General features: G+C 34.1%; 1 protein-coding gene across 1 annotated transcript; it reads right to left on the bottom strand.

The window, feature by feature from the left end:
* Positions 1–1,089: 1,089 nt before the first annotated feature.
* LOC133204538 (F-box only protein 31-like) lies at positions 1,090–11,967 on the bottom strand. Its single transcript, XM_061340288.1, has 9 exons — positions 11,807–11,967; positions 11,502–11,561; positions 9,226–9,302; positions 8,834–9,022; positions 6,701–6,763; positions 6,055–6,143; positions 5,307–5,466; positions 4,770–4,984; positions 1,090–1,653 (listed from the first exon to the last, which is right to left on the bottom strand). Exons 1-9 carry the CDS (start codon positions 11,955–11,957, stop codon positions 1,491–1,493), a joined length of 1,167 nt encoding a protein of 388 aa, XP_061196272.1. The 5' UTR covers positions 11,958–11,967; the 3' UTR covers positions 1,090–1,490.
* Positions 11,968–12,951: the final 984 nt, after the last annotated feature.

The raw sequence follows: 12,951 nt of genomic DNA, 5'->3' as shown, positions 1-12,951 counted from the left end.
AGTATTTTTTGTTGAACACTAATTTTTCCAACAGAAATTAATGAAACATCATATTTGTATGTCACCTCAATTGATAGCAGATTTCAATGAACGGAATAGAAAGAATTAAGTTTCATACACAGCAGTATGTGTCATACGATGCAACACCCGTTGTTTCAAGCTTGTAAAAAGGGAAGATAAATGTAAGTGCTTTATAGTAATCACCATGTTCATCTGCCTTCCATTTGTATATCTTTTCATCTCTCATCATGTTTGTGATGAAGGGTGACTCTTGAAAGGATCTTTCAACAAGCAGGAGGATTACCTGGTATTTCACATTTGTGAGATGCAACAAATTGACCATTTATTTCCGTCATAGTTCATATTTACTAGATGGAGGGAAAATGGTGTTGAGACACCCATAATTTTTTTTTTGGGGGGGGGGGGGTGGTTTAGGTCACCATTTTTTGATAATTATGATGGCTATAAATATATTGCAATGGAAAGATTTGTACATTTTATATATTTCAAGTCCTCATATTTACTATCTGGATGGAAAATTGTATTGGGAAGACACAGACTTCGAACCAATTGCAGAAAGGTCATGGTCACAACTATTTTAATGATCATTTTGAGGCAAAAAGGTGCCTAATATTACTGCTTACAACACAGTGAATGGTATAAAGAAGACATCAGTTTATTTTGACGTCACTTAAGCAATTATAAAGGACAAAGAATGGTAAATGTAATTTTTAACTTTTAATTACGGGCTTCGGAATCGGTAAGTTGCTTGCTTCCATACGAAAAATAAACCTGTGTACAAACGTGTACTGTAACTGTCAGTTTTCCTTACAGGCCAAATGGTCTCTCTTACTTTTCTTTCTCTCTCTCTCTATATATATAGTTATATACATATGCCACGGCTGATGATATGGGCGCAATATTTTGTGCTGATGACAATATTTGCAATAAACATTTACATTTTGTTGCTCATGTATGCCATCAAAGTTTTATAAAGTGGCCGCATATCTATTCACTGTATAAAGCTTTGAACAGTGTAAAAATAATCAAACAGATGAATTATATAAAATTTAATTCATATACATCATTAATAAATACAGTAATAACAGCAGCATGCAAGTGCCAATGCATATCACAGGCACTTGTTTCTGTAATAAATTTTTTAACCCATAGTATAATAATACTATGGGTTAAAAAATTTATTACAGAAACAAGTGCCTGTGATGCATATGTAATCTCATCACATAATTCTTGAACTTTGTAATTTAAACTTGACCTTCGGTTTTGATTAAACAGAATCTCCATTACAGAGCATACCCTCACTTCTTACCAAGGAAAATCAAAACGTTACCCAAAATATTAAATGTATACAATGTATATATTTTATATATATATTACGTATTGAGCTTGACCTTAATGACTGTTTAAGGTGATCTATTTACTTCATATATCAACTATAAATATTTTATTATTTTTAAATAAATCATAATTCAATCATTGATGTCTTCGTACTTTACTCTTGCATATATACTGAAAGATAGAAGTTCCAGCCAAATCATTCCAAAGGTGTTCTCGTCAAACACTACAAATTGGGCTTTGGAGAACGAAGGATTAACGTATCCATCGGCGGCAATCTGTCCCAAAGCGTTGCATCTGAAATAATGAAACATTGGTTACATTGATGTATTCAGCAATAAGCACAAGTGAACACTGCCTACAGGCACCTATTAGGCCCGTAGAAAGTACAAGTAATTTCACTTTGAGGGAGCACAACCGTACATTTTCAGTTGGGGGGGGGGGCATTATCAAGTACCAAAATTCCTTGACAAACAAAAAAAAAAGAAAAAAAAAGAGAAAGAAAATGTCATCAGATGTTATTATTGAGGAGGCAGAAGCATATAGTAGCTATGTTTTCTATATTATTTTATATATCGGCAAAATTATTGGGGAGAGGGGCACGACCCCCTCGTTTCTTACGACTATGCCTATGTTTAAATCGCCAAGGGAAAAATTAGGGGGGGGGGTCCTACGGCCATGTACTCTAATTCAATAAGCTATTTCTCTGCTTTTGTCACTATATTTTTTTTCTTTATTTACCGAGTGAAAACGCCACCTCTCTGGTATTAAATACTTATCAGCAACATCTATTTCATCGTCGCAAGCCACGGGTTTTGTGCCTTTATTTCTATATAATATAATGGACACAAAGCCTGTGGCTAATGCCCATGCATTTTTTTTTATTTTTTAAGTACAAGATAGAGCATCTGAGCACCCCCCCCCCCCCCCATTTCATCGCCTTGCATGTTTTTGTCCATGCAATGTTCACCCATGTAATAGTCATAATATGCCGAACAAAAGCTACAAGATGTCAACAGACCGGGATAGTAGATTGGGCCGTTGAGGAAAAAATTTGGATATAAGCAGATTTTGTACACCTATTTGAAAATCTGAAAGTAAGAATAAGAAACGGCATTCATCACAATGTAATGTAGTGTTAAATCTACATGGACAAGAATGCAATAATGCAATATTTACAATAATAGGAGTATATTACAGTGCCTTAGTCTATTAGTATAAAAAAAAAATCACGTGCCGCTATCTCGTAATTACATGTAAATTATCTCGTGATTACGAAAATAAATATATCTCGAAAATTTTGTAATTAGAGAAAATTGTCTCGTACGAGAGAGGCTTGAGAAAAGATCTTTTCTTATAATTTCGAGATAATTTTCTCGTAATTGTGTACGAAAGCCTATTAGGATCAAACTACGGTAAAAAAAAAAATTTAAAAGTCGTTATAACGCCTTTTCAAAAAGCGTTATAACGCGAAAAAAAGGCATAATAACGCCTTTTCAAAAGGCGTTATAACGTGAAAAAAGGCATAATAACGCCTTTTGAAAAGGCGTTATAACGCGGAAAAAGGCGTAATAACGCAAATAAAGGCGTAATTACGCCTTTCCAAAAGGAGATATTTACATTTGCAAATGTTTTCCCTTATATAACACTATTGAAAGCAACGCGTATCTATATCTGTAAAAGATTCCTCGCGTCACAAACGTTCGACGTAAATTCTCAGTGACGTCATAAAGGGTCGACGCGCAAACAATGGATCAAATACGTGCCGTTGAGTTTGAAAAATGAAACATTTCACGCGTTAAAGATTATAATCAGGAAAATATAAAATATGAATAAGTCATAAATGTAAATATAAGTAATAATGTATCATTTTTAAACACCTATCGGATATAAATACGGGTTGGTACGAGATCAAATTTACCATAAAGCCCTTCGGGCTTTTATGGAATTTGATCTCGTGACCAACCCGTATTTATATCCCGATAGATGTTTAAAAATGATACCTTATTTCTTAATTATAACGCGAAAAATGCATTACTACGCCTTTCCAAAAGCTAGGCGTTATTACGCCTCTATTTTTTCAATACATGACTTACTTAGCCCACCCTAGGGGCTGATTATAATTAGATTTAGAGGAAAAAAGATTTTTAAATGTGTAAAATATTTTCAGTGTTAAACCAACTTAGTCCTTCTCTGATGCCAGACGCCTCTACCAAGGTGCATGGATTTCAGAAATTTGGTTGAAGGTTAATTGCTCATTATACCTATGCAAATAGTTTGCCTCTTTTTTTCCAAGAGGAGAGAAAAATATTTCAAACTTGACATGAATTTTTAATACGTGGCTAGCAAAGCCCAAAGCTGGCTCTGCCTATATCCTGGATTTTCAAAAGTAGAGTGTTAACTTCTCTTAATATGCATGCAAAATGAAAACAGCTGTCTGCGAGATGTGCAGGAATATAGAAAATACTATAATTCGTAATATAATTTATAATACTAAAACTATAATCTAAATATTGCATAAAAAAAGATGACTTTGGTTCAATCTTTCATATATTTATTATTTTAAAATAACGCCTTTCCATTTTTGGATATAACTCCTTTTCAAACAGGCCGGTAGTACGAATGCGAGTGGGGAGGGGGGGGGGCTCCCCCACCCCACTTTTTGGGAGAATAGTCTTGCTATAGTTTAAATATAAAAAATCCTTTATTGATTGCTTGGTCCCTTAACATTTTGTTGCAGTATGGTTAAACTCGGGCAAGTCATTGCATTTAAAAAATGTTTTACCGAAAAGTTAGAAAAAGATTCCCCTCAAGTTTAGGCAGTTTATTTGGGGGGGGGGGGGGGCTCGTTTCTTGTTTTTTGTTTGCTTGTCAATTTTATGGAAGGTTGCCCCCCCCCCCCCCACTTCAAAAGCACGGGCCTGTCAAAGACATAATAATGGCCCTCAAAAGGCATAATAACGCCTTTTTGAAAGGTGTATTAATGCCTTTTAGAAAGACGTAATAACGCCTTTTTAAAAGGCGTAATAACGCCTTTTCGAAAGGCGTAATATAACGCCTTTTCGAAAGGCGTAATATAACGCCTTTTTAAAAGGCGTAATAACGCCTTTTGGAAAGGCGTAATAATGCACTTTAGAAAGGCGTAATTACGCCTTTTTTCGCGTTATAACGCCTTTTGGAAAGGCGTAATTACGCCTTTATTTGTGGTATTACGCCTTTTTCCGCGTTATAACGCCTTTTTTCGTGTTATAACTCCTTTTGAAAAGGCGTTATAACGCCTTTGAATTTTTTTTTTACCGTAGTTTGATCCTAATAGGCTTTCGTAATTGTGAGATAGTTAGAACGTGAATATATTTTTTTAAACTGCATACTAATACGTATATAGGCTTTCATTGTTTCTCATTTTTCCCTACCTGAAAGTACACGTTTTCGGTATATTTGGAATATCGCGATCATAGCAGTCCACGGGTAATTTAAATGGCTGAGTCTCTGGTAGAGGGTGTTGGGTGTTCGGTTCAGAAGCCTCCAGGAGCGCTGACAGAGTTTCTTGCTGACTCGCTGTCAACACAAGAGTCGATGTTAATTCTGCCTTCACACTTACTTTGGTTGCTGGTATATTCGGATCGCCCTGTAGTTTTAAAAGACAAGAACATAAATGAAAGTGTAGGCAAATCATCTTAAGAAATATCTCTATTGTATTGCATTTCTTAAATTCATGTCTGATATAATACACCAAATTTTTAAATTCAGATACAAAAGAACGGCATATGTAAAACTAAAGAAGAAAATATATACAAGCAAAAAAAATAAAACAAAACAAACAAAACCAAACCATTGATACTAAGAACAAGCGAATCAAAAAAGAAACAATCCAACATAAAACAAAAGAGAAACATCAATTTTGACACAATAATGCAGGATAACGGTGTTCTTCTTCTATTTATACTTACAGTAATTTTGGTAGCAGTGGCTTCTGTCATGTCTTCATTGTAGTCCAGACTCAGTATCTCTATCCCGTGGGCGCTGTACGTACCCTTAAATAGACCGGGCTGTATGGGAACATTAGGTCTGGACCAAGGAACCGCTAATGGTGTCCATCGATAAAAATGCCTTTGGTATAAAATCAAAAATACGTTTCAACTATAATGGTACTGATAGAGTAAGAATATTTACCCTATTTATATATTGTGAAGTGAATTGTGTCCTTCAATTTCAGTTTCTATATGGTTTGACTTTTCACAGGAAAAGACTTGAAAAATTTACAATTTCATTAATTTTATCTTAATTGTATATGTTCGGTAAAAATGGGAAATGCTTATTTTTTTTAATTGAATACAATTTATTTAACTATCCTGGAATTTCTTTTTAAATCCAGAAATGTACGACATATATTATGAAAGGCACAAGTACTTAAAGACAGGACCCCCCCCCCCCCCTTTTCCGAGATAGACGATCTATTAGGCATTTTGACGACTTATTTCTCATAAATTATCTTTTAATGGCATATTTTATTGTGATCCATTCAATACCATCCATTCAAAAATGTATCTTAAAGCAAACATTTTTTTTAAAAATGTCTACCCCACTCTTTATATAAATCAACAATAAAAAATTTGATAAGCCAAAATACGCGGTACGAATAATAACATTTCCATAAAATGCAACATATTACTGGATCATATATAGACATTTCTTTACCTTGAGGACAAATATTTTTTGCCTCTTATTCTGTAACAATGTAGGTAGATGTCCATCGCTTCCTCAGAGTTCAGTTCCTCTTCCAACCACTATAAAGTAACGATCATGACTATATCAGTGTAATATTTTTCCTTGTTTTATTGGAGCTACATGTACATATATCAAAGAAATTTGTATTTCATTTATTAATTTATTTTAGGGTGGGAGCTAGGGTGGGAGCTAAAACTATTGCCATGTGATTTTTGTTGTATTTTCCGTTGGCATATACTTGAATACGTTTAAGTATGTTTAAAAAATTCAAAATTTAAACAAGCCCGGGGATGCATATCAGAGACGGGGTGGTTGTTAACAAATACATGTAGCCTAACAAAGTCTTTACTTTACAAATCTACGATTCATGCTTCCAGTTAGCTTTCATCAAAATGTAGCCTAACAAAGTCTTTACTTTACAAATCTACGATTCATGCTTCCAGTTAGCTTTCCTCAAAATTTTGGCTTTAGAATGAATACATGAACAATTGAGCAAATTCAAACCCACACCAAGCATTTTGTTTCATAAAACCTGACTTACGCATTCCTCATTCTTAATCTGTTCAATTATACCAGATTCCTCTTTATGATTCTGTTCAATACTTCATACTTGTACCTGATTCATAGTTTCCCAATTATGTTCCTGTTTAGGACACCTGTATTCAAGAATTCTCCCTCTCTGTAAATCATAATACGATCCTGAATATACATGTGATAAGGAAATTCTTTTTATCATTGTTTTCAATACAATATGCATTTGAAAATGTAAAAAATAAGAAAAGTATAGAATGTAAGAAAAAAAATATCTCTTCCTTTCTTTAACTTTTAACTGGAGCACTTTGGCGAACAAAAAGCAGAACTCACTGTATTGAAAAGTTGAAGTATATAAGTGGTCCCAACCTTCCCCCCAGAAAGGGGGGCATGATTTGAATAAACTTGATTCAACACTAACTGAGAATGCTTCCGTATTTCTTTCACTAATCATGACTTAGAGGATTTTTAAATATTTTTCCTATATATCTCTATGTAAAAGTTTGATTTTCTATTGTGGCCCCGCCCTACCCCTGTGGTCATAATTTGAACAAACTTGAATCTACACTACCTGAGGATGCTTCTGAATTAATGGCTAATTATGGCTTTGCTGTTCCTGAAAAGTATATTTATAATTCTTATATATTCCTCTGCATAACTTTGATCCCCTGTTGTGGCCCCACCCTACCACCCAGGGTGACGATTTGAACAAATTTAAATTTACACTACCTGAGGATGCTTCTGTATTAATATGACTAATTATGGCTTTGCTGTTCTTGAGAAGAAAATTTTTAAAGAAATTTCCTATAGATTTCTATGCATAACTTTGATCCCCTTTTGCAGCCACACCCTAACCCCCAGGGTTGTGACTTGAGCAAATTTGAATCTACACTATGTAATGAGTTTCATCTTTCCACACCAGAGGTTCTAGAGAAAAAGATTTTAAAAGTTGCCATTTAAATCTTCACTTATTCTTAATCATCTCCCCTTGAAAGAGGATGTGTAATGTGTTAAGTTTTTACAGTGTAATAAATATCATATACTTGACATTTAAAGGCATATACTTGCCCCTTTAAAAATAAAATTTTGAAAACCTCATGAAATGCAAGATTGTATATATTGTATAAAATAAATCCGAATTAACAAAATAAACCATTGGTTGGGGGAGGGGGCATATGAAAACTATGTTGTCAGACATTGAACTTACCATTTAGAACGATAAACAATGAATTGACATTCCTTGTTAACAGGTAAGAATTTATCAAACTATTGACGTTAAAGTCTAAAAAATGGTATCGAGTCAACATTATAAATTCGGATTATTTAGAGTAATGAGAATATTCCTACGGTTTTTTTGTTCTTTTGGCAGATGTAATACACAAAAAACTATCATATTTGATCAAAGTCAACGAAGCTTGAACAGGGCAGTTAAATCATCCAAATTTTTCTGATTTCCTTTTATAAGTCGACATAATTTTGACATAAACATCTCATTGGAAGATGACACTAATTTTATTTTGAGGTATAACACAACAATACAAGGCAGTTATACGTTTCCGTAGTGGACAGATATCAGTTCTTATGCTATTTTTGAGTGAAAACAAATAAAATTTAAGTTTATCACTAAACATGTTTATAGACACTGTGATATATTATGTCAAATGTAATTGGAAATGACGTCATAATAGCCTTACTATATGGAAATAAAATTCTAATTCGCATTAGGCCTAGTTTACTTCGCACTGACTGTCGTGTGAGCACAATTTCATTCGCATTATTTTACTTTGCATTAATTTACTGCGAATTAAATATTTAATGCGCATTCTTATGAACAGGGCATAAGTCAAAATTTCAAATCAATATAACCTTTAACATAATTTTGATAATGAAACAAAATTTTCATCATATCTCTAAATCTAAACAATGCATTAAGTTTTTAAGCAGACATGTTAAATAAAACTCCAGTTATTCAAAATCAATTTTTTACACAAGTCTGTTCTTAGTTTATGGTCTAGAGGCCTGGAGAAGAGGTTGAGAATGTAAAAAGTTTACAGCCAACACATGAGAGATGACGGACAGACAGACGGACGACGGACACTTTTTAAACAAAAAAGCTCACTTAAGTGTAATATTCAATTTGTTGCAACGCTTTCATTCTTGTGTATTGTTTCTATTTATGGACAACCAAACAACTTTTTAAAAAAATATTTTTAATTACCAGTTCATCCTCCTCTACTGTAATAGAACATGGGATTTCTTTGTAAGGGGTATTATGTACAGAAACGATCTCCAATTTTCCCGATGACGTCAGTGAAATTGTAAACATTGTCTTCCTCCGCAATGGCCTCTCCACGTGTGGACTGAGTGGAGCAAGAAGTTCAACACCTTTAATGCATCCGTTGTCAAACTAGGATTCAGAATGTTTAATTTTAGACATAAATATGAAAAAATATACAAACAGATATAAAAACAAAATACTCAGAAGAGTGTTAGACTGAATTCGTGTCTTTCTGTCAAAAATATTAGTATATTTTAGAGAATTGCTTATGTACTTCTCTCCTTACTTATTTTTATACTACATGTATTTATAAGACTTGTAATATTTTTTACCTTTACTTGCATAAGTCCTCCATAATGAGTAAAATCTCTCCACCACAGCCCCACCAGATCGCCGTAAAGACGCAAAACTACATAAAAAATTCCTTCTTAAAATTTTCTGTACCACTGTCTTGTACTTCCCTCCCCATTTCCTTGCATCTTTATGCCCTAGCTTGGATTTTAAGTTCACTGTAATCTGATTTGATACTTTTCTGGGCTAAGAGAGTGATTTCTATACAGAGAATCGCTACTTTCTCCTTGATAATGATTTTTGCCTGTGCAGAAGAATTTAAAATTGGCAATTTATTCGAATGGAAGTTTCAGGCGTGTAGCGACGGTTTCAAAAAAAAGGGGGGGTCAACCTCCGAAAAAAAAACAAACCTAAAACAAAACAAACAAACAAGCAATACAAAAAAACAAGATGTGTTTGTGAAACACTGATGCCCCCATATGGCAGCTTATGGCGAAGGTAAAAGTTTCTTAAATGCAAGTCAAAATCCAGGCCAAATGATAAAAAAATGTTGGTACCCAAAGAAAGGTCTTGTCTCCAGGAATATACCTGTGAAATTTGAAAGCCCTAGCTGCAACTGTTCAAAAGTTATGGCGAAGGTTAAAGTTTTTTAAAAGTAAGTAAAACGTCAAGGTCAAGGTCAGAGTTGTTGGTGTCCAAAGGAATGTCTTGTCACAAGGATTACATATGTGAAGTATGAAAACCCGAGCACCAACCATTCAAAAGGTATGGCCAAGGTTAAAGTTTTTCAAAAGTAGGTCAAACTCCTATGTCAAGGTCAAAGGGTCAAAGTGGTTGGAATCCAAAGGAAGGTGATGTCACAAGGATTACATATGTAAAGTATGAAAGCCCTAGCATACACCATTCAGAAGTTATGGCCAAGGTTAACGTTTTTCAAAAGTAGGTCAAACTCCTAGGTCAAGGTCAAAAACTTTTGAATGGTTGATGATAGGGCTTTCATACTTCACATTTTCACACTTCATTTTCAGTATATAATAAATAAGCCCGCCTTCCCAATAGAATGCACTTAATTCATTGGCTTAATACCCAGAATCGAGGAGAAGATTTTTAAAGAATGCATGTTCACTATAAAATCATTAGAGCCCCGCCCTTACACCCAAACCCCTGACCCAGGGGCCATGAAATTCATAATTTTGGAAGAGACACCCTTCTTAATCATAACCATGCATTTGGTTTATCGGTTTAATACCCAGGAGAGAGGAGAAGATTTTCAAAGAATTAATGCATTTTCACTATACATTAATCAATAGAGCCCCACCCTAACTCCAGAACCCCTGACCCAGGGGCCATGAAAATCAAAATTTTGGAAGAAACACCCTTGCTCAATGTACCCAGGAGAAGAGATGAAGCTTAATTTTCAAAGAATTGATGCACTTTCACTATATGATCTCTATAGCCCTAGCACCAGAACCCCTGACTCTAGGGTCATGAATTTTATAATTTTGGTAGAAGACTCAATTCTTATTTCAATCATGCCACCAGTTTGACTGCTTGATGTTCAGGAGTAAAGACGATTTTTAAAGATTGCATTAATTTTGGTGGCTTTAGCCCCACCCCTCAGGTTCCAGGGAGTCAGAGATCATGAAATTCCTAATTTTTGTCCCCCTTCACCCATAGATACAGTAATATATGCAAAAATTGGTTGAAATATTGATTCAGTGGTTTCAGAAAAGATGAAAATGTTCAAATGTTAACGCACGACGAGCGCCGACGGACAAAAACGGATAGCAATAGGCCACCTGAGTGACTCAGGTGACCTAAAAAACAAAGTTTATTATTCAAACTTGAAAATTCAATTTTATGGGGGTGTGGGAGGGGGTGACCTTAACTTTTTCGGTATTTTTAAATGCTGGAAATTGTCAACCGTAGAGCAACAAAAAGTGGGGAGGGAGGAAGCAGCATCCAAATGAAAATTTACATAATAAAACTACAGCAAAAGCTACTCTCAGGACCCCCCCCCCCCACGTACTATGAGCCTGCCCCGAGTTAAATTAATCAGGCACTTGGCAAAGGGGGGGGGGGAAGGAAGCCTGCCCTCCCTTTTTTTTTCCAAACATAACTTTTTACTATTGAAATACCCCCCCCCCCCAATAGGTTGTTCGAGTTTGGACAATCAAGTTTTTTCAGGTATGTTGAATTTTTTTCTGCCCCCCTTTTTCAAAACGATGCTACGTCCCTGTAAATAATATTATAAGTTAATAAATAAATAAACAATTCTCGATTATTCAATTTTTTGGGGAAAACCTCATAACCTTACCCTTGTGGTAGACATCTCGGTATGTCACATTCCAACCAGTAATGGATTTAAATTTATATTCTGTAAAACAAAAACAAAATTACACTCACTTTGAATTTAGAAAAAAGGTAATATTTTTACTGATTTCATTCATTAGCATAGTTATCATGGAATTTGACAAAAAGCAGTGGCTTGCAAGTTTGTCGTCAATTTAGAATTGAAAGGAAGGAATTCGAAATACATGTATACAATTCTAGCAATTATGGGCCTCCATAGAAATTGCAAACGACAAACTTTATTGTCAGAACTGTACAATTATACAATACCTTCTTCACATTTTATTTTCCAGATCGACTCATCGTAAGCAAGGTCTCTAAGTTGTTTACATGATAGGCACACATTCTGAAAGTCTTTTCCAGGGATGTTCTGGAGAATTCTTGTCAATAGTTCCGGAGGTAGTAAAAGTAATTCCGTCATTACGAAATCGTATATTGTATTAAGACCAAGAGAGATAACTCCGATTACTTGCTAAAACAAGGAAGGGGGGGTACATTTTCTTTATTTTTTTTAAGAATTTCCCAAACGTAATAAAATTCTGGAGTTCCTTAAATCAATCATGCTATAGTACAAATAAATTTAAAGGAATTGGCTTGTATTTTTAGCTCATTATTATTTTAAACAAGTCATAGCAAAGGTCAATTACAGGGTTCGAAATTCATTATATATAACTCGCAAAACGCGAGTTAGAATTCCCAAATTGCGAGTTAAAAATTAGGTAACTCGCAAAAACTTGCGAGTTGATTTTTTTTGCATTGAAACTGTAGCAAAATTATAAAATATGACAGAACACAATGCTTTTGATTTAAATCAGTAATTTAGATAAAAGTCACACTGTAGTTGTATTTTGTGTATTGTACAGTATAGTTAGTTTTTCCTTAAGTTACATATATTTAATTTATATAAATTTAACTTTATATGAAAACTTTAATTTATTACTTGTGATGGCTTTTCATCAAAATGATCAGACTCATGATCAAATGACCCGAGTATGTGAGCTGTATGTACTGTATATCAGAATAGAATGCTCCATTGATAACTACCGTATTTTGTGTAGAAGCTTCGTTGATAGATTGATGTAGCTCCAAATCTGGTCATTTTAATTTTGAGGCAAATTATCTCCCTGTTTAGCTTTATTCTTAATCTAGAGACTTACATGTTCATGAAACCTTAATACAGTCAAGTACTTTTTAAATATGATACTTACACAGTGTATTCACAATTATCTCTTAAGTGTGCAAATACACTGTACTTACTTAATTTATCCGGAATCTTCTATCCCTCAACATTAATAATGAAAGTAAAAATTTTTAATTAACTTAACATTATCAATATGAACAATAATAAAGTGAAAGGGTGCAAATGATTAATTTCATAAACGCATTTGATGTACCTAAAAGTCTTCAAGAAGAAA

Source organism: Saccostrea echinata, unplaced genomic scaffold (genome assembly GCF_033153115.1).
Source record: "Saccostrea echinata isolate AGI-Se365-2 ecotype Australia unplaced genomic scaffold, CSIRO_AGI_Sech_v1 ptg000054l, whole genome shotgun sequence".
In the NCBI taxonomy this organism is placed as follows: domain Eukaryota; kingdom Metazoa; phylum Mollusca; class Bivalvia; order Ostreida; family Ostreidae; genus Saccostrea; species Saccostrea echinata.
Note: the sequence above shows the minus strand (reverse complement) of the source record. Positions and strands in the feature narration are given on the sequence as shown.